This window comes from Pleuronectes platessa, chromosome 11 (assembly GCF_947347685.1).
Source record: "Pleuronectes platessa chromosome 11, fPlePla1.1, whole genome shotgun sequence".
Classification (NCBI taxonomy): Eukaryota; Metazoa; Chordata; class Actinopteri; order Pleuronectiformes; family Pleuronectidae; genus Pleuronectes; species Pleuronectes platessa.
Window position 1 is genome coordinate 13,554,070 of NC_070636.1, and position 26,370 is coordinate 13,580,439.

At 41.7% G+C, this 26,370-nt stretch overlaps 2 protein-coding genes across 5 annotated transcripts in view; both read left to right on the plus strand.

Moving 5' to 3' along the window:
- Positions 1-815: 815 nt before the first annotated feature.
- On the plus strand, positions 816-7,500 carry LOC128450958 (cell cycle control protein 50A). Its single transcript, XM_053434721.1, has 7 exons — positions 816-1,286; positions 2,701-2,820; positions 3,256-3,363; positions 3,449-3,536; positions 3,702-3,845; positions 4,468-4,677; positions 6,339-7,500. The coding sequence occupies exons 1-7, from the start codon at positions 1,038-1,040 to the stop codon at positions 6,530-6,532; spliced, it is 1,113 nt and encodes a 370-aa protein (XP_053290696.1). The 5' UTR covers positions 816-1,037; the 3' UTR covers positions 6,533-7,500.
- A 1,691-nt stretch (positions 7,501-9,191) lies between these two features.
- col12a1a (collagen, type XII, alpha 1a) overlaps positions 9,192-26,370 on the plus strand; it is a 56,516-nt gene continuing 39,337 nt past the window's right edge. For 3 of the 4 annotated variants that reach the window (XM_053434564.1, XM_053434565.1, XM_053434566.1), the window contains exons 1-14: positions 9,192-9,464; positions 10,870-10,975; positions 14,474-14,590; positions 14,698-14,841; positions 15,128-15,181; positions 16,567-16,830; positions 17,112-17,276; positions 17,528-17,701; positions 17,817-18,107; positions 18,256-18,858; positions 19,608-19,886; positions 19,975-20,250; positions 20,351-20,623; positions 25,933-26,202. In XM_053434564.1, the coding sequence (XP_053290539.1) occupies positions 10,906-10,975; positions 14,474-14,590; positions 14,698-14,841; positions 15,128-15,181; positions 16,567-16,830; positions 17,112-17,276; positions 17,528-17,701; positions 17,817-18,107; positions 18,256-18,858; positions 19,608-19,886; positions 19,975-20,250; positions 20,351-20,623; positions 25,933-26,202 (2,980 nt within the window). In that variant the 5' untranslated portion in view covers positions 9,192-9,464; positions 10,870-10,905. The remainder of the gene's footprint in view (positions 9,465-10,869; positions 10,976-14,473; positions 14,591-14,697; positions 14,842-15,127; positions 15,182-16,566; positions 16,831-17,111; positions 17,277-17,527; positions 17,702-17,816; positions 18,108-18,255; positions 18,859-19,607; positions 19,887-19,974; positions 20,251-20,350; positions 20,624-25,932; positions 26,203-26,370) is intronic. The other variant, XM_053434567.1, reaches the window with a different exon arrangement.

Here is a 26,370-nt window from a genome sequence, read left to right on the forward strand (position 1 = left end):
ATAATGATGACGTTGATGTGAAGCTATGTGTCTGTCTAATCTTTTTACTTTGTTGTAATCGTTTTACTTTAATGCTGTATTATAGGCAACATCTTTGCGTCGCGCTTAGCGCTAAAGCATGTGAATTGTGTTTGAAATAGGATTTCTGCTCCCTTCTGGCACTCAAAATGCAGCCCATAGTATATCTTACTGGTCTTTAGTGGTCTTTATAGGCCAGTAAGATATACTGCGCAGTGCACTTATGTGCAGGATGTAAATAAACATTTTTTTTCTATTAAATAAAAAATATATAAATAAAATAACAGAAAATAAATTGCTCTAAATTCAGTTGTTCGGTTTTTATTTTTAACAAACTTGTAGGTAGACATAAATATTGACATAGACAATAATCAGCTGAAGTGACAGTAAATTGAAATAACAGACATATAGATGAAAATGTATCTTTAGAACAGTACAGACATACACTATGTAAAAAAATGTATATATAACATAAGTATAAAGGAGAGAACATAAAATAGATGTAGAATTGTTTCTTATTGTTCATTGAACCTTTCATTTTTTTTTTTTTCTTCTTTCGGAGTCTTTCGTAGCTACTAGATATTTTCTTTAAAGTCACACATAAATCACATTTAGCGTAGTGTTTCCCATTCTAAATTTATAAAATGTGAAATTAACTGTACAGGATCATTAAGTTTAAAACTAAATTGTAATAACACTTAAAAATGTGTAATTACCTTTATACACTAATATTAATATACAGGCTTACAGAGGGGGCGTCTGTATTTCCTATGGTCGTGATATGACGTCGGTGCTACGTGTCAACCTGCTATAGGCTCGTGCGCTTCCGGCTTCTTCCTCGGGACATGAGATTAACCGGAGAGACAAACATTACAACAAGTGGGGATTTGAACTAGACACGGGGGTTTTCGCTCCTTGGACAGTTCCAACATCTACCTCATCGTGTCGTCTCTGGTTTCACCGAGGAGCCGTCGTCCGTCGGGTAGAGAGGATCACTGTGCTCCGAGTGGATCGCAGTCATGATGGCATCCAGCTACAACGCCAAGGAGGAGGACGGGCACGTCCCTGGCAGCGCAGGTCACGGCGGAGCGGCGGAGGCGAAGAGCAAGAAGCCGGACAACACGGCGTTCAAGCAGCAGAGGCTACCGGCCTGGCAGCCCATTCTGACGGCGGGCACCGTGCTTCCGGCCTTCTTCGTTATCGGCCTCATCTTCATCCCCATCGGCATCGGCCTGTTCGTCACATCCAACAACATCAAGGAGTTCGAGGTGCAGTAACTGTCATGTCTGCCGGACATTAACCGGCTGTCACCTGTGGGAACTAGCTAAAGGCTTGTTCCCTCTCAGCCCATTGAAAGTCACTGTTAGCAAACGGCATCTCGTTCACAAACCACGTAAACCTGTTGAAATGACAAGAGAACATAACGCACCAGAGACATCTTGTTTTGTTTCTGATCCTCTCACTCTGCCCAGCGGAGCGTTTATCAACAGACCCAAGCTAACTAGGAAGTAGCTAGCTCAAACTAATTACAATAATTCACAAGTACTGTATGGACAAATACAAGCGCTCAGCTCGTGTTCAGGCAACTTCACGGACATTTGAGATTTTAATATTCAGATGATTATCAGGATGTTTTTGACCCGTTTAAACGTATATGTAGAGCAGATATTGATATGATCAAATTGAACTTTATCGTCATTCAGACCATACAACAGGATGTTATGTTGTGTGGTTGAAATTGCCTTTCTTCCGTCTCCATGTGCAAACATAAAAGGCTAATACACTAAATACAACCAAAAAAAGACATACTAGACACAAGTATAGACCTTAAGACAAACTGAGCCACAAAGAATGCAAAATGGCACGTCCTTTTCACAGTGGCTGGATTGTTAGATTTACTTCTTAGTGTGTAGCACCAAGTTCTTATTTATGAGGGTTTGCAAAATTTTAGAAACACCAAGCAATGCAAATACTTTTTCTAATCAGGAAATTACATAAGTCCTGAAAATGGTTTGAATCAGCTTAGTCAAAAGTAAAATAATTAATTAAAGTAAACTCTGACATGGTTAAGATAGGATTCTAAGAAATAAGAATCTGGTGAGGCTGTACACTACACGCACCAGGAGGAAAACGTCTTTTTGGAAGACGATACAGGGCAGAGAAATATTTTCAAGCGATATTTTGTTCCATTTTCAGTCATTTCACTCAAAGAATAATTTTGAATGAACTGTTAATACTTGACCCGCTTTATCTATAATGTTTACCGCCACAGACTAATTTTATTCTATTTACTACACCTATTTATTTTTTCTTTATTTGGGTTTGTGCCTAAATGATTGATCTGTGTTTGCCATGCGCTATGTTAACCAGTGTTATCACAGCTTTGAAAACAAATGTGTGGACAAAAAAAGATTTATATTTAAGTGTAACATAAGAAAAATACATAACAGTTCAACAGCATCAAATTTCAGCTTCCAGTGCCAAGTTAAAGCTGAATCACTAGTTCAGTTACATTCTTTGTATTAAAATACAATATGCTGAATAGAAGTTTAGAACACAGAATCATAGTTTGACCGACTTGTACTGGATTAACTGTCTGTTAGTGTGTCTCAATATGGCGCAAGTATGAAACCACATGCATTTATTTGAGTGTTGTTAATAAATCCACCCCTCTTTTTTCAGATTGATTACACCGGTGTGAACAGTGACAGTCCCTGCTACAGCTGTGCCACTAACGCCAGCTGGAATAACACAACACCATGTCTCTGCTCTCTGAACTTCACCCTGAGTCAGCCATTCGAGGTGAGCGGGACACCAGCTTCCAGTATGCAGGCACCATGAATAATACATGACTTCCACTCTGATATTGACGATGTGGATTGCGTAATGAAAGGGGGGAAAAACTGCCCTCCTGTCACTTAAAGTCCATTAAGATCTATTTTGGGTCCAGAGGAAGGCAAACTCAGGGCTTGTTTGGAGACTTCATTGTCATGGATTATTCTCGTCTGAAAATGTGCAGTCCAGTAACTCTTTAAAAGGCTTCTATTGATTCGTTATTAGAGCTCAAACCCAGTTGTATTTCAGTCTCAACAGATTTCAGATAAGACAATTACTCTCAAAAGATGTAAGGTTCCTTATGAATTATTACATTTGCATATATGGGTGCATCAAAGATGAAACTGCAGCAATATTTGTTATTGATCCAGTCTGTAACACTACCCCTCTTCTCCCCTGCAGAGCAATGTCTATATGTACTACGGCTTATCCAACTTCTATCAGAACCACAGACGCTACGTGAAGTCCAGGGATGACAGCCAGTTGTATGGCGACCCCAATGCTCTGAAGGTATGACACATTGTGTGTTCACATCATGCACAGATTTAAGATCGGAAACCTCTTGCTTCAGTGCAGCCTTCTCTGTTGTGTATAGAGCCCCAGCAAAGAATGTGAGCCGTACCGTATGAGTGGTGCACAGCCCATCGCTCCGTGTGGGGCCATAGCCAACAGCCTTTTCAACGGTAAGTGAGATACGGTCAACAAACACTTTTGCTGCTCCTTTGTTCAACGTCAAGTCTTATCTCACCATTTCTCCCACTAAAAGCTCTGTAAACTCTGACATTAGTGAAACTCATTGTCTGCTCCTGCTGTGCGCTGGTATTGAATGTAATGCGTCTTTGTTTCAGACACCCTGGAGCTGTATCATATTGAACCCAACGGCACCAGAAATCTAATTCCTCTGGTGAAGAAAGGAATCGCTTGGTGGACAGACAAGCATGTGAAGTTCAGGAATCCTGAGGGAAACGACAACCTCACTGTAGCATTCCAAGGTGGTTTCAGCAAACTGTGCACAAACTTTTCAAAACACTTAAAGCAACAGTATGCAACTTTTTTTTTGTACCAGAAAATTGCAGCTTCTAAATGAGTTTGATGGTACACATAGGGACAATGATGCTGTTTTTATTCCTACTCCTCACCTTGGACACCTCTTGCTGCTCTGTGGGTACGATCTCCTGAGAGTGTGTAGCTGACTCATAGTCGCAGTTGGAATTGCCAGAATCCGGCCCAGCAAGTTCAGGAATAATGCTGAACTGTAGATCAGTTAAAGTACTTTGCAGTCATTAAAAACCAGACTTTATCTCCAATATTCAGCGAGGAAACTTTACAATATCAACAATTATAAACACAGTTTGGTTTATTTGTTACAGTAGCACCTCTTTAGGTCCAGGAAGCCAGGGATCATGGGTAATATCCACCGCTCAGTTGAGTTTCACTGCAGTGAGTGGGAGTAACCTGTCAATAGATTGATTGGCTTTGTTTTCTTCTCTACATTAAAACCACTTAGCAGAATTAGTCCCCACAAGTGGCTGCAGAGGGCGCCGTTACTCAGTAAAAGATACAAAGCGTTTTTTCTTGCAGTGTCTAACTTGGTTTTGTCTTGTTCTTTCTCAGGGACAACTAAGCCGGTGAACTGGAGGAACCCAGTGTACGAGTTGGACCCATCAGATCCTGAAAACAACGGCTTCATCAACGAGGACTTCATTGTGTGGATGCGCACGGCTGCGTTGCCCACCTTCCGCAAGCTGTACCGCATCATCCAGAAGAAGTCCGGCCCCACCCCAACTCTACCCAGTGGCAACTACGTCTTGAACATTGCTTACAGTATCCTTTTGACTTATGGCCTGAAACACCGCTGCACAATCAAAACTAACGATGGCTTTAAGCTTGAGGGTTGGCTTGTATGAATTTCATTTCCTCATGGAGAGCTACACAGGACACGATTTATTATCTAGAAGTATAATCTTAGATCCTCATTAATCACATAGAGTTGCCTTTAATTCACAAATCCTGTCTGCACAGAGAAACTCGGTGAGCATGTGAACACATTAACATCGAGTAAATATTAGTTTTTGTCGTCAAATCCTGTTCTATGAGAAAACACCGATACACTTACTCTGCGACTCCAGAACTGTTTGTTTAATGTCCACAGCAGGGTGAGTTATCTAAAAAAGTCTACTGAGTAAAAGAAAGTTAGATTTACTTTGATATCAACATGTGTTCCAGAGCAGAGAGGAGTCTGGGTTTGCTCTGTAGAGTTACTCACATACCTCAGATTGAGGAACAAGTGATTGATGAGGTGTGCTGACACATACATCTTTGAAACAGGTTAAAGCCAAAACAAGTCCATCTCTATAGAACTGAACTGAAATTGTGCTGTCCACACAAATAGTTTTTTAGGTTCATGTTTTAAATGCATGAGCAGTTTCATCTTATGTAATGGCTTACGGTGGAAAACCGTTTGTTACCTTGAATATTAGTAAAGTTTATGGGAATTTTCATACAGTTAAGCAAATGTTCAGGCGTCATGCATAGTTTGTAACGTTTTTTTTGTGTTGTGGTTACTATCGATACAAATATTAGCTTGCTGTCTTAAACAACAAACAAGATGAACGTGGACTGGTCAGTAGTGATCTTAGTACACTCGGTGTGTCTGTGGTAAATCAGATAAATTCCTCTTTATATACATCTATTATAGAAACCTAGTGTCTCTGCCTGTAGTTGGAGAGATAACGTAGCATTTGAGTTATTTTCAACGAGGCTACTTCAACTTATCTTCAGTTAAAGCAAGGATAAGTAATTCTTTGACTTTGATATTCCTTTGAATCTTTCAGACTGGACCTAGGCCTCAAATAAGTAATGTTATGTTGTTTTGCTACGAAAGAGAATGCTACCAAGCGACGCTGACACCAGAGTGTCTGAGAACGGGCTTGTGGAAGTGTTTTGTGCTCCACATCCTTACATCAAAGTAACAGATAAATGTCAGACTGTTTATCGACTTGATACCATGCTGCTTACTCTTCAACCACAACAAATCTTCACGCTCAACTCAGATTTCCAACCAGCTGAAGCAGCAGAGGACTGCAATGCGAGTGGCAGTGGAGTATTTAAATCCGTTAGAGCAAATTGCGTATCATGTCAAATTTGTTGTAACAGGATATTTTTAAAGTATTTATAGTATTGGTCAAGTAAACAGGAGCTTCCAGTAAACAGGAGTTTCCTATAGATTTATAGATAAACAGGAGTTTCCTGTTGACTGATAGGACAAGTGCATTTTTGGATAATTAGGTTCTGACTCTACGGCTGTTAAACAACCCAGTTCAGCTGTAAGCAGTTTATTTGTTAAGAGGTTTTTAAGAATGAACTGCTGAACAGAGTCTACTGATGTGTTACTGCTTTTGCTGTAGATTACTTCTAAATCCTATATTGTAATTTTCTCTCTTTCCAAAAGCTGCAGTTGTTTTTCTTTAACCACTTGTAATCAGATTACCCTGTGACCAGCTTTGACGGTCGCAAGCGAATGATCCTGAGCACCATCTCCTGGATGGGGGGGAAGAACCCCTTCCTGGGTATCGCCTACATCACAGTGGGCTCCATCTGCTTCTTCCTGGGTGTGGTTCTGCTCATCATCCACCATAAATATGACACCCGCAACAGCAGTGGAGATATCCCAAACTAAAGGGTTCTTCGGTTCTCTCTTCATGCACGTGGGACCCTGTGGGGTCCGTTCAGGACTGCTTGTTGAATTTCTTTTTTTAGTGTGAATACACTGTTGTCTGTGATTGTCTGTCGCGTGTTTGTGGAAGCACAGAAGCGTCTTCGGTCTCATCAAAAGCCGTGTTTCTACATAGGACGTTTATTTTAAAATGATGCTAGAGTCTGTGTCTCTGTGCATTAAGCTTTAAGTCTGCGCCTGAGATCGTCATTGCCCGTCCTTTACTTCTTTTTTTATTCTTTAATTTATCTATAGAATCATAAAGTTTCTATTTTAGCATCGCTTTGCAAATGGCTTAATTATTGAAGGATGTATGTATTTTTAAATTAATTGTCTGTTCTATTTACTGTTATATGTCCTGCTGATGAATGTACTGTTCTATTTCATTGACATACCTCTGACGTGACCTTGACTAGAGGATGGGATGAACATTGCTTGCATGCTGGTAACTATGATAAGCATTGGTGTTTAACAAGACCTACTTTACTCTTGCAGAGTCGGAGAACATTTATAATTAATACCTACCAATCTACCCCCTGCTGTGACTGGGAGCGTATAAGAGAATGTGCCCGTCATATTCTGTATTCAATTATAATACAATCTAATTCTTATTAATGATCGAAACATGATTCTTTACAACTACATATCCCGTATTCTACTTTTAGATGCACCTCTGGCTGATTAGAGCACAACATTATATTTTGGTTTTTACACTTAGGTGAGTAAAAATATCCTGCGTTCTCCGATGTTGACCAAATTATACTGAATGCACTTTAAAAGTGTCACATCTGTTAGTTTTTCATCTTGCTTTCACTCAATCTTCTGTCGTCCTGTTGCGTTGCTGATTAGTAAATGATTATGTAACTGTTTAAACTCACAAGTTATCGGTTTTTATAAGGTTTATAGGGTCCAATTAAACAACTTGGTCAATGTTCTGGTGTCATTTGTGATTGTTTGACTGCATCTCACAGCCACCACCTCACTACTGCTGCTTTCATAAATAAACATGTTATTACTAAATAAGGCATAAATAATTAATTAAAACCCCCCCAAGGGGCAAAGATTCATCATATTTTTCTGGTTGTGCATGCATTCCCAATTTTTGCAAGAAAACCACACTGAATAATATCAGACATGACAGGAGGAAGTTGATCTCTGCTTGATGTGCTTTGTTCTATTATTTGGCGCAAGTGCAGTAAAGACAATTAGCCAGCAGATGTCACTATTTTGTTACAATCAAACATGAAACAATCTTTTTATCAAACTAACAGGTTTATTTCCCCTTTTATCTACAGTTTGTGTGTTTGTCTTGTCACTAGTGGAAGACAATTTGAGCTTAAGAGTCAGAAACTTTTAAAACTTTTTCACTTAATACACGTGTATATTTGTCTGACTTCACTTCAGTTTCAGTGAACATTATGACCAACATCATGAGGTCGCTCTACATTTGCTTTCTTTAACAGGAGGCTGGTAGTTTACATTCATCCGGAGGTCGGGTTAAAGGACACGCTGCTCCACAGAGTCCCAGTGACTCTCAGTGTGTTTGGTATGTCGGCATTCATCTGAGATTTGATGAGTCAGGATCCCTTCAGATGTCTGTGTCTTTTTCTCTTTCTTTTTGGGCTAAAACACATTCGGCTCCCTGATGTTATTAATGAAAATAAATAAAATTCCTGTGACTTGATGAATCATAAAGAATTTGTTTGAAGTCTTGGTCATTTGCATGCAGCTCTATCTAGGACCCATCTGTTACAGTTGACATCTTCACAGGGAACGGAAATTAGCTGTTTACTGCTGCAGTGACTAGGAAGTCACAGTGAAACGGGACTGTGGAAACAGACTTTAATATTATTATTATATTTGTGCAAAATGCTATTTTATCAACTCTCTGCTTGTACTTTGGGAAATGATTTGTCCTATCAAGGATAATATCTGTATTTCATGATGGAAATCGTTACTTATTGATAGTACAAGTATTAAGCTGCACATAATGGACTTTTTAGAACCTGATTCCTGTTGTAGATGTTTGGTAAATATTGCTTTATATGGAGTTTACATATCGAGACATGTCTTTTATTCTATACCCAGAGTTTGAGTTTAGTTTGTGACTGTAGTCCGTTTTCCAACTGATGTGATTTGAACCAGGTTAGATCAGATCTCTGTCACCAACCTCAACATGTATAGTGTATAGGTGTAGGTCTTAACTGTGACCATCAGGGAGCAGTAGAAACCAGTCAGTCAGTGGTTGTGAGGAGCAGGATAAATCTGTTGCTGAAATCCTTTTTATTTTTCCAACAAAAGTTCATTATAAACAAACTAGAAGTAAATGGACTCCTCTGTCTTTCTGACTTTAAGTATTTCAACTCTTCGAGATAAATAAACCTGCTCCAGGATTACACTGAGTAACTTCTGTTTACAAAGCCAAATATTGAACCTTTATTCCAGTTGAAATGAAAGTTAATACATTTAAATGTAAAGCTGCCTGTTGCACATGTGAAACACTTCCCCATGTCAGTGTTGTCTGTGCCCACTGCTGTGAAGTCACGCTGCTACTGGAAACTCATTAAATCCACCAGAGGAATGCAAGAGAGGAGAAAAAGTAAAGTTTCCAAACAGTGGATCAGCAGTAGAGGGGAGGGGGGACACTTAGTGACAGGCAGGTTTCCTAAGAAGCCCATCCGATGGTAAATTGAGAGCTGGGAACTGCCCCCCTTGTTAAGTAGCTGGTGGTGGAAAGATTCTTCCCACTTGGAGGCTTTTCCTTGTCGGACATCTGCTGGCGGAGAGGAGACCTTGGTTCTGCCTCAGTCTGTTACTCACTCTCACAGGAGGAGGCTTCAAACAGGCTGCTCTCAACATTTGGTCTGTTCATGGTATTTTAGGGGGGGTTGAATTGGTGAGTAAAATAACTTTTCATTCACTGAAATTTCTTAGTTACTGTGGCATTGTAAGGAAAAGACATTTTAGATTTTAGAATTTTTAGAATTTTTTGAATTTTTAGAATTTTACACTTTCGTGCCAGTTTTGTTCCACAGTGCACTTTGCAATAATTTGATATATGTGGGCTTTAAACACAAAATTTAACATCAACTAAATAATGTTTTCATTTCACAGAAGGGAATTTAGTGAAAATCATAGAGAAGCCATTGGTTTAAAATACACTTATTTAATTTAGAATCATTGTAAGTTATGTATTAGCATTTATTATCATTTATTATTAATTCTGTGTAATTGAGTAATTCAAAAATAAAGTTACAGATTTCTTTAGGCTCTTGCAGCTGCAGTTTTCTTGCCTTTGCACCAGGCGGGGCGCAAAGCCTGTGGTTAAAGGTTAGAGAAGCTGGGATCAGACTAGAGTCTACTTTGTGGGTGAACGGGTTTAGTTTAACATTTTTCGCTAAAATACTCCCTCTTATTATTTAAAAAACATGTTATTAATCAACTAAGTCCGCTTATAGCGTTAGTTAAGTACATCTGAAAAAAGTAAAAAATTAATAAATGTAGAAAATAGAAATATATGTAGAGTTTAGAGTGTTTATGCTATAATGGCACACAGTTGTATGCCTTTTTACTTAAGAGGCTGCGTTGAGGGCAATACATTTTATACATTCAGACGCATGATATAAACCATGACCTCTGATATCACAGTATTTCATGCAGACCCCATGCAGGGGCGAAAGTGACTGTGAACCATAGATAAGACGACAGCGAGCTTCAGTGTGAAAATAAACTTATGAAAATAAACTTGTGCATAACAGGAAGAAAATTGATTTTTTAAGAGTGTACAGGTAACAAAACGATAACCAGTTGTTAAAACAGATGGGATCACACAGATTAAATACAGCATGTGTCAAACCTTCATAAATGCTTTGCGACCAAAGACAGCTAGAAAGCAGCGGGGCTCCAGTTAAGTCAAAGCAGATGAAAGAGTTTTTTTTCTCCCTATTTAAGTCCTACAGCTGTTAGTACAAGCGTCTACCTTTAGTGTGTGTGCGTCAACTGGAGGCAACAAGGTGTGGCACTAGTTGTGTAATCGAGTCTAGATGGTTCTTGCACTTTTTGTTATCATGATGGAACAAAGACGAAATAATGAGAGCCGTCAATCTGGATTACTCATTAAAAAGACATTTCAGGAGAGCGTTTATCTCTACTGTGCATGTTGCATTTGAATACAATGGAATCTTAGTCCAAGGCAAACTGTCCGTTCTGTGTGCGTACATGTGTTCGAGCATCGGTCCCGGCCCCACGCTGAGGTGCGTGCGGATCTGCAGCTCGAACTCATTGTATCTCTTTGTCCTCAGAGTGATTGATGAGCTGCTGACCCTCAGAGTCCAAACATGAAGATAGGGCTGTCACTGGCCACTGCGGCCTTCCTCGCAGCCTTGTTATCCTCCATAGATGCTCAAGGTAAATGAAACCACCTGGCCTCTGCCTACATACCTATATACTACATCACCCTGTCTCTACATCTCTTCTCTCACCTATTACCTCAACTGGTTGATTGCATTATGATTAGTTTGTTACTTTAGGCTGAAACATTTGTATTAATACGCTGAATAAAGTTATTCTTTTGTCATGTGTATGGTATTTGACAATGTGACTTTTGAACTGTTTGATTGTTTGATGACTGTCATGACTTTATCCCTCATTTGTAGCGTCAGATTGATCTGATCACAGGCTTTGATGTAAACTCCAGATCCACTTTACACTTATTCAAGCTGCAATTCAAATCGTTTAAACCAATTCTCCGGCTGCAATCATCTTATTCACATTTGGCGCATTTAGAAGAGACCCAGCTCACTAGCAGTTGTGGCGTTTCAATTATCTGATTAAATGTATTAAGCACACTAATAGCCGAAGAAAACTAATTTCATGCTGTAATGTTTCCCTCAGAAATGATTTAACAGGCGTGTTGAGCTTTTAGTAGATTCTTGGTTTCAGCACCAAGTAAAAACTGTGTTTCAAGTCATTAAATCACTTATACATCAACAGAAATAGCACAATAGTGAAAGTGGAGCGCAGTGATTTAAATAATTTACTCAATAGGCTGTCAAAAAAAGATTTAATTTGATGTCAGTAGCAAAAGTGAAAGTCGAAGCTTCAAGTTCAGAATTGTCCCTTTTTTTAAGTGTCTCATTATGGGTCCAGTGTTTTATCTATAATTCAACACCGGATCCATAATGTAACTTTATTGGTAGAACAAATGGAAACGTCTGAGGAAAATCAATTAACTTAAAAAGGACATTTACTTGCATAACTCTATTACTTTCCAGCTCTGATCTGTGCTCATACGTTACTGTTTTAGAGGTAATTAAATACATTTTCTGTGCATGTCATAGCAGCCAGCAGCACACTGTTAACAATCTGTCACTTGATTTGACAGAAAGTGACTCAAAGTAATTTCATATGCAAACCTTTCAGTCCGGATAAGGACAATTATGGAAATATTGTATGGAAAACTTCTGGTTCCCCCACCCCCCCCTCCCCTTTGAAAGCTCCCTGGCCGGGGCGAGAGGAGCCGCACGTCAATTCTCACATATCTCCGCTAACGGAATGGAAAGATGAAATACGAGAAGAGCAAATTAATCCTCAGACAGCCCGAAGACAAAGAGCCTTTCTCGGGCTTCTTTGCGGGCACCCACCAAAACGCTGAGTTGCAACACATATGGAAAGTTAATATGTAGTAATGTTTAATGTCAGCACATGTTGTGGAATTACTTTGGCGTCTGTCCTGCCTCTTTTGGGAGAGTGGGAGCTCTTTCCTCCTCCGTTCTGGTCTCTCCTCCTGGCAGGAGCTGCAGGCCAGGAGAGCTGGCTGGATGAAGACAGAGGTTACTAACAGAACAGTAGCCAGAGTCTGGCCCCTCGGAGCCAGGAGGGACCTTTATTAGGTCCTGATGGGACAGACATTCGTATAACAATAGCAACCTCAAGATCCAAATTACAAACCAGAGATTTCTATATTTAAATATATATATATATATTATTTTTTGACAAAAACCTCCTTTGTTCCTCGAAAATATTTTAAAAACCAGAAACACATGTGGTCAAAGAAATGATAACAAATTGAAACAGAAGTGGAAGGTGCAGACATAACGTTCAAGTGGGAACCGGTTGAAACTTTTTCCACCACCAAATTTGCTGCCAGCCTATGCTGCGACCCCCCCACCCCCCCACACATACGCGCACACACACACACACACACACACACACACACACACCTTACCATTTGGTGTTGGAGATGAGTACTCATGGAGAGTTCAGTGGGAACACGGCCCATCAAGTTGATATGCCAGGTTGGTGATCCTCCAAATCCCAGTGTTTTCAATTATTCAGTGGGCTCCTGTTTGTCATCTGCCTGTGCATTCGGTGTGTCCCAAGCTGTGGCTTCATCCTCCGAAGTGTATTTTACAATGATATTCTTGCCCTCCCACTGCCCTTCTTCTTATACTCTACACTTTGCCACTTGGCAAAGCTCTGTGCTCACACCTCAGCTATCTCCTGCATGGACTAGAACTCCTGGTGCCGCTGTAGATTAACCTCCTAGTGCTTTAGTGCAGATAACGTCAAGCTAATTTCATTCACGGCTATAACATTCATACTAAACTGAATTAATTTACTGCTTCTAACAAATTTAGTCTTCAAACACCAATTTTGAAAATAAGTGTTTCTCAGGGGCGGATCTAGGGCCAGAGCCAAGGGGGCACTAGCCCTAGCTGAGATCTGATTGTCCCCTGAGGGGCCCTTGTCCTTATACTACATATATGACAGCAGGTTATTTGAGGAAAACATACTTTTGCGCTTTTAGAGTCAGCTATGATTTGACTTTCATGCATGTTAATGTAGTGTAAATATAGTGCTAAATGCTAACACAATTTCTGCTACCTAACAAGAGCTCCCAGCTGCTGAAGCTGCGAGACAGAAAGAATATCATTTTAAAATATGTTTGTCATCTCTGTCTGTGTGGTCCCAACTGTACATGGAAACTACTGTCCAGTCAATCAAAGTTGTTGAACCAAACAACTTTCTCATGTACATGATGCATGACGCTGCGATCACGTCAGCTCGGCGTGAAGCCGTTTGGTCTTGTCACACTGTTTATGTTCTTCCTGTGTTTATCGTAAGGTACACACTTCCTCTATCATTGCACATCTGGAGAAATACTGATCTCTCATGCCTTCTCATGCAGTATGCTGCCAATGAAAAAGTACACAAGAGTCTCCAGTGACAAATTGTGTATTCTTTTTAAAAGGTTTGCAATGGATGTGTGCCACTCAGTGTCTCAGCCAAATAAGCTTCAAAACTACTTGTTTTGTCTCCGAAATATGTTTATATACAACGTATATAACATATGGTGTTCAATTATGTCAAGTGTTACTTCAACAACCTCATGGCAACCTCGATTCCATTGTATAATCAGTAACTGAAGAATGAAGTCAGTGTTGTGTTTTTTAGCGGTTTAGTGTGTGTGGTCAGGGCATGCGTTGTAATGACTGCACTCAGCATGTGTTGAATGGTTCACTCAGTGTTTGCACTTTGGTTAGTTTGTGTGGAGTTGTGCACATGTTGGCATACACACACACACAACGTGTATGCCGGTGCTTGAGTTGCGCGCCAATCTTGGTCGGGCAACTCAAACAATGTCATTTTGCTCCAAAATGGCTTCTCACATAGTTTTCATTAAATTTTTTATGTTGTTACGTGTTTTCTACTTTGTCACCACGGTGCTGTGTGTCTGTCCCCAACAACGAACAAAGTCCACTTCAGTCCTGAAGTGTTTGTCGTTGGGATCAATGTGAATGCTTGATTCAAAACTGTTTGATCTGATCACGACATATAGAACCATCACTATACACAACCATCACGTTTGTTGTGATATAACGCTGTGTCGTCTCTTCATTGCAGTGGAACCTCCCTCAGACTTGAAATTTAAAATTCTAAATGAAAACACAGTGGAAATGACATGGGTGAGACCCTCGTCAACGATACAGGGCTTCAGAATACAAGTTGTGTCAGATGCAGGTCAGTATGCAGTCAATGTACACTGTATAAACATACACATATATGCATATAGAAAATACACATGCTGCAACCCCAGAGCTGATGTACCACTTGATTTCTTCCCCCAGATGAACCATCAAGAGACTTAACCCTCGATGCCTATTCCACTAAAACCTCAATAACTAACCTGACCCCTGATCTGGACTACTCTGTGTCCATTAACTCATTCTATGGGTCAGAGGAGAGTATTCCCATCTTTGGGCAACTGACCAGTAAGTACAGACTTCGCATGTAGGTATTGATGTAGGTAATTTGTGAAAAATATACCGATAAACAATTGTAAATTATTTTCTTTGGAAGGAAAGAGTCTGTTTACCGACTTTTCAATTGCTCACTGTTAAAAGCTAATGCAGCATAAAGATGTGTGTTGTTGTGTGCATGTGGTTTTGATCCCTTTTACGAAGTGTTAATTTTCTTTTTTTTCCGCTGTGAAAAAGCACACAGTAAGCGTCAATGTGCTGCTATGTGCAAACTCACCAAGTGTTTCCTGTGTTTCAGTCCAGTCCAGTAACACCAGCACACGAGTCAGGAAGCCACAGTCTGATGCCCTCAGTGAGTATGTTTACTGTGGTGTCAGCCCTAATCTGAACAGAGATGGCTTTCCTATTTTTTTAAATATATATTTCTTTCCCCTCATCCATCATCATAGTATTTTTTTTCACTATGGAACAATTCGTTTCAGGCGGAATATTTACCTTCTGTCAGGGTTGTCACAGGGTGAGCAGGCAGGGTTGTGACAGTGACTGGGAGGTCACACATCAGGCTCTTTTAATTGAAACCACCCGGCAATTGAACCCCTGTCTCCATTTAAAAAAAATGGAGACAGGGGTTCTGTTATGTGTCACAGAGAGGAGGGGAAGAGGAGGAAGGGGTTGTCAGGCAATGACGTCCACATTGTGCCACCTTTAGATGCAAGTTCTGTCCCTTAAACCAGAGATTCTCAATTTGAATCTGAGACCCGAGAACTCCCGACAAGAGAGAAAACATTCCTGGGACCCCCTCATGTATGTCCCTTGGGATACTTTGGCATAGCCTACTGCCTTTACATGTCTACTTAGATACAACATGAGCCTTAGAAAGACATGAGACTGAAGATATAGATTACTTTTATCCTGATAGTTTTAATAGATACATTTTCTCTAGGACCCCCTAGCAGTGTGCCACGGACCCGTAGGGGTCCACAGACCTTAATCTGTCAAAAGTTCATAATCAGACGTCTCCTTTTCAAACTGTCTTCAGCTCATATCATGAGACTTGTCTGTGGTCATTGACAGGAGGACATGGTCACTCATCTGATGATAGGACCCTGGAACCTCCCTTCCTCTGCATTGAGGCCATTATTTTTAACGTTAGACCAGGGAACTTTAAGAAAGAAAGACTCCTTTTCAAGGCTAAGATGTGAATAATTGACACCTACTGGAATAAGGATTAAAGTACAAGTACATATACGCATAGAACCAGACAATTTATTTCAGCAAAGTTAGAATCTTGAATGTTTCAATGAATTCCATCTTTGATTTAAAGCTCTATAGGATTTAAAAGTATAAAAGTGAAGTGAACTTTACGGGTCTATAAAGCCACATTTTTGACTGCTGGAATGGATTTTCAGCCCGATTTCTTTGGCACTGGTTGATGTTATCTTTGATGTCAGAATGGAATGCATATCCAACTATCTGTCAAGGATCTGATTTCATTCACACAGACAGGAGAAGATATCGACCAGTTTGAAAATATTGTTCCAAGATCGAGCTACTGCTGCTATACCTTAACTGGCACATTTTGGCTTGAAAGTCAATCTAACTTGATGTGCGCGTTAGGAAAACCCAAGCTGTTCCTAATCTAAATCAGTCAAAATGTGTTGCATAACTTCTAAATGCTTCTGTTGGCTTCTTCTGACTGACTATCTAATTTCTCCAATATCAATATCTGTTTTGCAGAGTGTTCGGTCAGTGCAATAGCAGATTTGGTTTTTCTGGTGGACGGCTCATGGAGCGTTGGCAGGGAAAACTTTAAGCACATCCGCAGTTTCATCAGCGCCCTGGCTGGGGCCTTCGACATTGGCGTGGACAAGACTCGGGTGGCTGTTGTTCAGTACAGCACAGACACCCGCACAGAGTTCTCCCTCACCCGTTACACCAAGAGAGGGGACCTGCTGCAAGCCATCAGCTCTCTGCCCTACAAGGGAGGGAATACAATGACAGGTAAGGTGCTTGCACATCCTGATATTACCTTAAAGTTTAAATATAAATATGTATGAATGTCATGACATCCTAAATGGTTGACTCTAAATGGTTACCAGTCTTGGATCTTGGTTCGAAATATCAGGTGGCGTTGCAAGCCAAGTTTGTAATAAATGATATATTAAAACCAACATTGATGTATTTTATCAGACAACAGCCATACAATTCAGTTTACAACTCTACATTAAAAAAAATATATTCAAGTGTACAGTATCTCTTTAAATACACATTTCTGTCTTTAGGGGATGCCATAGATTTCCTGCTGAGGAACATCTTCACGGAGGCAGCTGGATCCAGAAAAGCTTTTCCGAAGGTAGCCATGATTATCACCGATGGAAAATCCCAGGACCCAGTGGAGGAGCATGCTAAAAGACTTAGGAACATCGGAGTGGAAATATTTGTCCTAGGTATGGTTTATTATTCAGGGTTTTCTTGAACTGTGCTCCACCATGTGAAAGTCAGACTGTCCTTGGCAACCATTTGATTTTCCACTGATTGTTCTTTGTTAGATATTTAAAAGTGAGGAACTTTTGTTCTATTATACACAATGCTCTAAAACTGTCCGTCAATGGTCCTCCACATCTGTAATGCAGACGGTGAGATGAAAGTTGAATAAAAAGTAAGATGACATTGTTGCTCTTCACATTTTCCCACTCAGGTATCAAAGGAGCAGATGAGGATGAGCTCAGGGAAATTGCCTCCACACCTCACAACAAACATGTGTACAATGTTCCAAACTTTGACCTGATCCAAGAGGTGCAGAAAAAGATCATCACAGAGGTGTGCTCCGGCGTTGATGACCAGCTCAGTGCAGCTGTCAGCGGAGAAGAAAGTGAGTCAAATGTTCTTCATTAAACTTGTGTTATAATACATGCAGTTTTTCCATCTAATGCTCCTACTGTAGTTTTGACCTTATCCAACACAACATTTTGTCATCTTCCTCTCAGTGGTCGAGCCAGCCGCGAACCTTCAAGTCACAGAAATGGCGTCTAAATCAATGAGAGTGACATGGGATCCCTCCTTGGGTGAAATCACAGGTTACAAGCTCACCCTGCGGCCCATGTTACCTGGATTGAAACGCCAGGAACTGTACATAGGATCGACTCAGACATCCATCAACGTCCGTGACCTTTCCGCAGACACTGAGTATGAGATCAACTTGTACGCCCTAAAAGGTCTGACTCCCAGTGAACCCATCATGGCGATGGAAAAGACCCAACCTGTCAAGGTGTCAACAGGTAAGATGAAGTGGCTAGGCATGACATATCATCATTTCTTGACGATTCTTAGGTTAGCTTTACTTAAAGTACCTCACTCGTCACCTTGTTTCATTATGTAAGCCATACAAAGCCTTTAATTAACCCGTGCTTTCTTCTATTTTTCAAGAGTGCTCACTGGGAGTGGATGTGCAGGCCGATGTGGTCCTTCTTGTTGATGGTTCATACAGTATTGGATTACAAAACTTTGCCAAAGTTCGTGGATTCTTGGAGGTTCTGGTCAACTCCTTTGACATTGGCCCCAACAAGGTCCAGCTTAGCTTGGTCCAGTACAGTCGTGATCCACACACTGAGTTTGCCCTCAACACCCACCATCACATCAGCTCAGTTGTGAAAGCTGTCCGCGGCTTCCCGTACCGCGGAGGCTCCACTAACACTGGCAGGGCCATGAACTACGTCAGGGAGAAGATCTTTGTCCCTGCGCGCGGCGCGAGGGAAAATGTTCCCCGTATCATGGTCCTGATCACAGACGGAAAGTCATCAGACTCATTTAAGGATGCGGCCACCAACCTGAGGAATATTGATGTGGAGATCTTTGCCGTTGGTGTGAAAGATGCAGTGAGGTCTGAGTTGGAAGCCATTGCTAATCCCCCATCCCAATCTCACGTCTTTGAGGTGGAGGACTTCGATGCCTTCCAGAGGATTTCCAAAGAGTTGACTCAGTCCATCTGTCTGAGGATTGAACAGGAGCTACTCAACATCAAAAAGAGAAGTAAGAATGAGGATGGAAGCTCTTAACATTCTAAGTGTTTCCAGCCACATGATATGCCATTAACTTTTTGACATGTATTCTGGACGACTGCCATTTGCTAAGTTTATTTGTAGCTCCATGTGGGTCAATGTTGTCTTTATTAGACACTGCACCATTTGACGGTCTGTTGGTGGCGAAAAGCCAATGCAATCAAGAAAAAAGTAAAACACAGCATTATACAGTGTAAATTGCCTTCAGGCAAGGCACCAGCAAAATTGAATCAACTCCCCCCACAAGTAAACATACCACAAAACCACATGCATGCTTTTGGAATGATGCTGTCACTCCAAAAAAAAAGCAGTGACTAGAACAACTTTTGTTGTTCTTTTTCTTTTTACTTGACCATGCTTATGATTCAGAAAACCCCCTCAGCTCTGAGAGAGAATGGAGCTGTGGTCCCACACAGTGGTAACATTTCCTTACACTGCACAATTGGCTTATTGAAGCTTGTAGTCTCAAAACACAGACCAATTACTGAGTGTACCATTCCATGCCCGATTAAAAATCTTTTTTTAAACTTTGCCATCTGCAACAATACTTTGCTTTTCCCCCCCATTAATTAAAGCTAATGCCCATGCCCGAGGCAATGGAAAGAGAGGAGAAAATAATAATAATCAGCTCCAGTAGCTGAAATATGATCATGGTAGAGTGACTTGCACAATATTAGGGTCCATACGCTGCATATTTCTCAAACAAGTTTAATTTTTCAGATTTGCTTCCACCCAGAGATTTGGGTTTCTCTGAAATCACCTCCAGAAGCTTCCGTACTACTTGGATAGCCCCTACTACCAATGTCATGTCTTACCTGGTGCGTTTCCGTAAGGCTGAGGATGTCACTGGAGACTACATTTCCATGGCAGTGCCTGGTGACACCATCACAGCTGTTCTTCCCCATCTTTACCCGGTAACTGCCTACGAAGTCAACGTCTTCGCCCAGTATGAAAAAGGAGACAGTTTTCCTTTGACTGGTGAAGAGACCACTCTTGAAGGTAAGAAAGATGTACTCCGTTTTACCTGATACAGCAAAAATAATCAAAACAAGAACATTTTGCAACCGTAATATGATTTTCTTTTTAGAGCAAGGGACAGTACGAAATCTACGAGTTTCAGAAGAGACGACAAACAGTTTTAGGGTGTCTTGGATAAGTGCTCCGGGTTCAGTGATCAGGTACCGCCTCACCTACGTTCCACTGAGTGGTGGTGGGGAGTCTCTGCAGGCACAGACCAATGGACCAGAGACAGCCATAGTCCTCCAGGAGCTTTTCCCCATCACCACCTACCGTGTGTCCGTGGCTGCTGAGTATGCTAATGGTGTAGGAGACGAGATGCAGGTCGATGGGACCACTAAGGAAGGTGAGTCAGATAAGCTTCTGGATTTTTTAAAATTTGTTTACAGCATGTGCTAAACAGTCCTATGAAACTTGTGCCTGAATCCGTTTTCGTTTCCCCTCAGTCCGCGGCTCTCCTCGTGACCTCCGTGTTTTTAATGAAACCATATCTACAATGAGGCTGGCTTGGCAGGCTGCTCCAGGAAATGTCCTCCAGTATCGCATCGCGTTTAAACCTGCTGAGGGGGGAGAGAGGAAAGAGATATCTGTCAAAGGAGATACTACCCAGGCTATGCTGAAGAACCTCAAACCGGCCACTGAATATGAGCTGTTCGTCAGCGCTCGCTATTCCTCTGGTTTGGGCGAACCTCTCCTGGGCACAGGAACCACCTTAGAAGGTAAGGGAGAAAGTCACAGTACTAATGTCTAACTTGATGTGTGACAAAAGTGTGAAGCATGCTTTATGGCTGTGGACTCAGTAAGTTAAACTTCTGAGTAGACAAATGTATTATTGTGTTCAGCTTCTTTTCGAGCGGCAAGAGATCTCAGCGATTCAGGCATGCATGCTTAAACAAACTTTGTCCTTGATTGGTATTTATGAGTTTAAGTGCTGCATAGTGTAAAACTGCTGAAATTAGGTCATTTGTCTGCCACTAAGTCCGTTGAAGAATGTAGTATCTGGTATTTCTCACGCGCGACTCCATCAGAATTGCTTTGCGAGCTTGGTCAAGTATAAGGGATGTTGTTATAAGGGAAAAGACAGGAATGAGGCACTTAATGTAATGTTTTTTGGCAGAGACTGTAGGTTAGGGTGGTTCTACTGCCCATGAAGGAAGAGAGGTGGAAATGGGTGGGGGATACTTGTTACTCCTTGTAAACCTAGAGAACTTATGGAATAGCTTGGAACAGATGTCCATATGCCTGCCTAGTAATAGCTTCACATCTTGGCCTGCTTGGCACATATGATTGTAGTTTTACAGTGGTTTTTAAGAAATGCGGGTTAATGATTATTAATGTAATTAATTGTCAACTCCACTTGTGGTTGCAAAATCAGTAAATTTTGTGTGAAATAAAAAGAGTTCATTTATGTGGGCAGTTCATTATAATGAGGGAGTTTAACCCAATATGATCCGCCCCCCTCTGCCTCTGAATCGGACTTCCCATTAAAATGGGGTAATTTGCTTCGTTTAAAGATAATGATTGTTGTCAGATAAGTCTAAAGAGGTAAAAACTCCAGTACATAAAACAACTTTATTGTTGGTCACACACTTTGGCATGTGGCCTCACCAGGGTCATCATGGTGAAATGTTTTTGGCTTGTGGCCCTTGTTATGGTCCAGGTGACCCTGAAGAGGACCACAGGCCGAAACACGTCAGTCTAACAAGTGGTTCTATTTACTGAAACTGCGCTGGAGTTTTGACCTTTGCATACCTTTTTCTTATTCTCAGTGCACCTTGGAAGCAGGTGAAGTTGTGCCTGAAACCTCTACTCACATTCTATTCTCAATTAAAGTCTTCAAACTCTCAATCAATCTCAATTCATAAGCTTATATTTAACCAGGCTAGTCCCATCTGTCCTGGCAAAGATTAGCAGGAACACAGTTTCAACAGTGAAATTAAATAACAATTGAACATATAGATTAATAACATCAACATTAGTTCCACTCTACTAGGATTTGAAGTGGAAAATCAGTCTGCATTAGTTGCCTAAAAGCAAAAAGCTTTCTTTCTCAATTCAGTCCCGACGTTGGGAACAACAAATCGCAAAATGTCCGAAGAACAGGGTTTATGACATCTGTAATTTCATTTTAAAAGAGAAGATAAACTGGAATTAAGGAATTTATATTCTTGGTTCTGTGAACATTTTGTGATTTGTTGTTCCCAAAATCTGTCCAGTCTACTAGCCAGTAAATCCAAAGGCAACAAGGACAGCTTAAGCTCGGAGGTTATTAGTTATGGCCGCTCCATTGTCTTGTCTTAAAAATCTGTCAGTTCCTGTGTTTTATTCATCTTTTTGTGCGCCAAGATAAAAACGGCACAGTTACAGTCTTAGCTCGCTTCGAATTGGACTCCCTTCTGAAAGCAGTTTGAAGTCACAGACCCATCCAAAGATTTTCTCTTCATCATAATGTGTGTTGAGTAGAATGAGCAGAGACAGTGTGTTCCTATTCAACGATATATTGCAGACCACATGGACCTGTGCTCTAGGTTGCATAATAACACATATTGGCTTGTACTTGGGTACTCAAGAATTTTTACAAAATTTCTACTCACAAGCAGTACAATGAATCTTTGTCTACATTTTGATGAGTGTATGAGTCTGAAAGAAAGGGATTTTCTTTTCCCACGTTGACCAAATGGCTTTGGTTTGATTATACAGTAAATTTCCGCTGGTCATTTCTGTGCTGTCATCGGCAACAACACCCCCGCAGGAAAAAAGCAGCTCCATGACAAAGCACTTGGTTTAGCCAGCTCTGTCAATCTGTCATGACATCAGCAGGCTTCAACACTGATCTCATTGTTTTGAGTGCCAATCATGTTGAGTCCCCCCCCCCCACCCTGTGAAGTTCATGTAGGCGAGAACCAGGAGAGAGGGGCTCACACAAAGCCATCCGTTGTGGCTATGACGGTGGATGGTCGCCAGTCCAGAAGGGCTGAGTGGGACAGAATTAAAACATCCTGAAATGACTCAGAAGGAGGAGAGAGAAGGTGTTATGGGGAATGCTTGGATGAACGTCCCAATATTATACACAAACATGGCCAAAGTTATTTGCTTAGGAAGAAGCCGTTCTATCCGACATGTGGCAGATGCTACCTACGAGGACCTTGAAAAGGCGTGTGAGCTGTCTGTCTGGTCTCGGGGAGAGCCGTCTGGTTGTCTTCCTCCAGGGTGGGGCAGAGGACAGGCAGAGGCAGAGAGAGCTAGAGGACAAATAGAAAAAAAAGGCTTTTTAGAAATGTGAACCGGGTTGCCTCAGGGTGGCTTTGCGAGTGAAGCTCAGCCCATAAACCGAGAAGTCACATGTTCAAACCCCCGAAGGAGTCATTGTACCCATCTCTCTAATAACGAATTACTTAAATTGCACTGCAAATGTTTTCCCATGTGCCTATGGCATAACATCATAACTCGCGGAGCAACACAACACAACACCAGGTGAAAACGTAACATCTTGCTTTGATTTCCTCACAAAGTGATGTCTTTACAAACTTTTAAGCTGTGCCAGGTTACCTCAGTGCTACTGCCACACCCCCTTTTTTCCTTTGCTCTCAAGGTCTTTTGAGGTAAAAAGCCAGAGATGGGCAACCTTGGCACAGAGACACTGAAGGCTTCATTTTTGTGGCTCAGACGTACAGTATTAGAACCAAGAGCAATACATTATGGGAAAACTGAAGTGGGATGCCAGTGCTGAGATGGCAGTTTGACGGAACAGTGCATTTCCCGCAATGATTTTGGGGTTTACAGAATAAAGCCTGAATAATGAGCCAGGGTAAACCTCAGTTTTTAAATTCAGCTTTTTCAAACTAAGGTCCAAATAACTCCTAAATCTATTTAAAAAAATGTGGATATTGCTGGGAAGCTAATACCTGCAGTTTCTTCTGTCTCACACTGATGTTACTTAACATGTGCAGTCATTTCTACTTTCAAGCTTTAGGCGTCTTTGGCTGCAGATACGTAGGTTATGTCAGCACATGCTGAGCACTAAATCTCCTTGATGATTTTCAGTTGTGTCATATGTGGTTTTCTAGAGACATGGGCGAGGCTTTCGTGTGAATTTGTGATCAGGCCTCGTCCAAGGTCTTAATTTGAGAGTGACCCTCTCCTTGAAGGGCGGGATGCAGTTAGAGGGGCCTTGAGGAATAAACTTAGACAAGGAAACTCAGCATTTTTATTTTTGTATCTTCATTATGTACATACTACATGGGGGCAGCACGGTGGTTAAGTGGTTAACACTGTTGCCTCAAAGCAAGAAGGCTCCAGGTGCAGCCGGGGTCTCTCTTTGTGGAGCTTGTTTGTTCTCCCTGTGGAGTTTCCGGCTTCCTCCCACAATCCAAAGCAATGCAGCTGGGGGGTTAGGTTAATTTTGGACTCTATATTGAATTAGGGTGTGAATGTGAGTGTGAAAGTTGTTTGCACTGTGATATGCTGGCGGCCTGTCCAGGTAGTACACCGCCTCTTCAAGGTCTCCTGGGATTGGGTTCAGCTCCCCCCGCGACCCTCAAAGGATAAGAGGCATAGATAACGGGAGGATAAATATACTACATGCAAGCGTTTGTCTTCAGGTATCGATGAAAAGGATGCCACTGCCTGCAGGATTCCTTTTCTTTTGATCCTTTTGTCCTTGGTTCACACACTCGTTGTAAAAGTCAGTCAAGTTCATCCTGTGCAGTTGGCAGTTATAACCTTTTAGACAGAATGATCTGGGTATTTATTAGTGGTCTTCACTGTTTTCATGGTGCTCCAATATCTGGAACTCTTCATCAGTCTGATTTCGTGGCCATCACTCTTCCTATCTGGCCTTTGCTCTGAAGGATCAGTATGCTCTGCTTGGCCGACTGCTGCTCTGTTTTCTGTTCAGATCCGTTTCCAGTTCCTCTGTGATGGACCGATGCTGATGCGGACTCACAGGGTGACAGATGGACACAGTGGCTGCCTTTTGTGCTCAGGGTTCTCTTAAATTTTCCGAATGACCATCTGTGGGACTCCGAAGATTTGTGGTGCATCTCATTTTCTGCATTTGGCTTTCAGAAAAAGAAAGAAATCCTCCTTATATCTGTCAAACATCAGTCTGATGAATGGGGCTTGACAGAGACCACCCAGCGGCGCAGCCTCGCTCAGCCTGTGATTATTATGTCATTAGGTGCTGGCATGTAGGGCCTGAGGGCCTCGAGCGAGGATCACGATCTCAGTGGTTGTGTAGCAGGATACGTGCGGCGCAGCCCATCCTCCTGTGGTGGATGTAGCTCCTCTATATGGCGGCCAGACGGTTGGGAATCCATCTCAACATGGGCCTCCCTCTCAGCCAAGCATGTGCTGGCTGCTCAATATGAAACACCACCGCAAAATCCCCCTCCACCCTATTTTTATGCCTGTCTCCTTTCATGACGATCTCTCAGGAAAAGTGAGCGAAGGAGGGAAAGGAGAGAGGGAGCGCACCATCTGCATTTGTAGCAACCCATTTTATTTCCGTGGCTCTGGTTTCCTCTGTTTCAATGGAAAAATAAAGTGCTACTGGAAGAGGCTTTGGGGTGGATATGGGATTTGTGATTGGTTTTGCAGAAATTTTTCCAGCAGCCTCTGATTAAGAGAGGAGAGAATCAGGTTGTTCAAACAGATCCTGAGAGGTTACGGATGAGTAGCTGTTGGTGGCTTATCGCTGGGGCTCGTTCCATTGCCCTCCTTTATGTCACACACCCTTCCTCCAATCTACAGTATTTCTATATCTGCATTATAAATCAACCCCACCTGGATAAAGCCCTCACTGAGCTGGAGAAGGGTTGGGGTATTTTTTTTGTAGTTTGGCGCTAACACCACCATCTTAGTTCAATTATTATTCATCGCAGTAAATCAAAACAAAGAAAATCCTGCGAAATTTGTTTAGGGCTACTAGATAAAACCTGCAGCACTACCAACTTTCCTTATCCAGTTTGCAAAGGCGTATTTAATACCCGTACCTCTGCTAATGTTTTTCCGTTCCATTTATCCATAGAGCTCGGTTCACCCAGAGACTTGGTGACCAAAGACGTCACAGACACCAGTTTTGCCGTGTCTTGGGTGGCGGCTCCCGGCAACGTTCGTCATTACCGGATCAGGTGGAAGTCTCTGTTCACTGAGGAGGCCGGGGAGAAGACAATAGCAGGAGACACCACCGCCACAGTTCTGGACGGCCTCACCCCGGAGACACGCTATCAGGTGTCCGTGTTTGCTGGATATGGCCATGGAGAGGGCCAGCCCCTGGCCGGAGAGGAAACCACTGATGGTAAGTCACTTAAGCTGCTGGAGCTCCTGCACCATAAACTGACTCCTTCACTTAATCGTCCCATTTTCATCTTTTCCCACTGCCCACATCTGCCTCGTGTCTTTTTTAGCAGTCTCTTCCTGAAGCGCCGCCTTCCTTGTTTAACCTTTCTCAGTTTCTGAAAGTCTC

What these genes read in the sequence shown, in the direction of transcription:
- LOC128450958 (XM_053434721.1), top strand. Translation starts at nt 1,038, where the DNA reads ATGATGGCATCCAGCTACAACGCCAAGGAGGAGGACGGGCACGTCCCT. An exon ending in GCGACCCCAATGCTCTGAAG is followed by an intron (nt 3,364 to 3,448) that starts GTATGACACATT and finishes TGTTGTGTATAG; the next exon opens with AGCCCCAGCAAAGAATGTGA. An exon ending in CGTCTTGAACATTGCTTACA is followed by an intron (nt 4,678 to 6,338) that starts GTATCCTTTTGA and finishes ACTTGTAATCAG; the next exon opens with ATTACCCTGTGACCAGCTTT.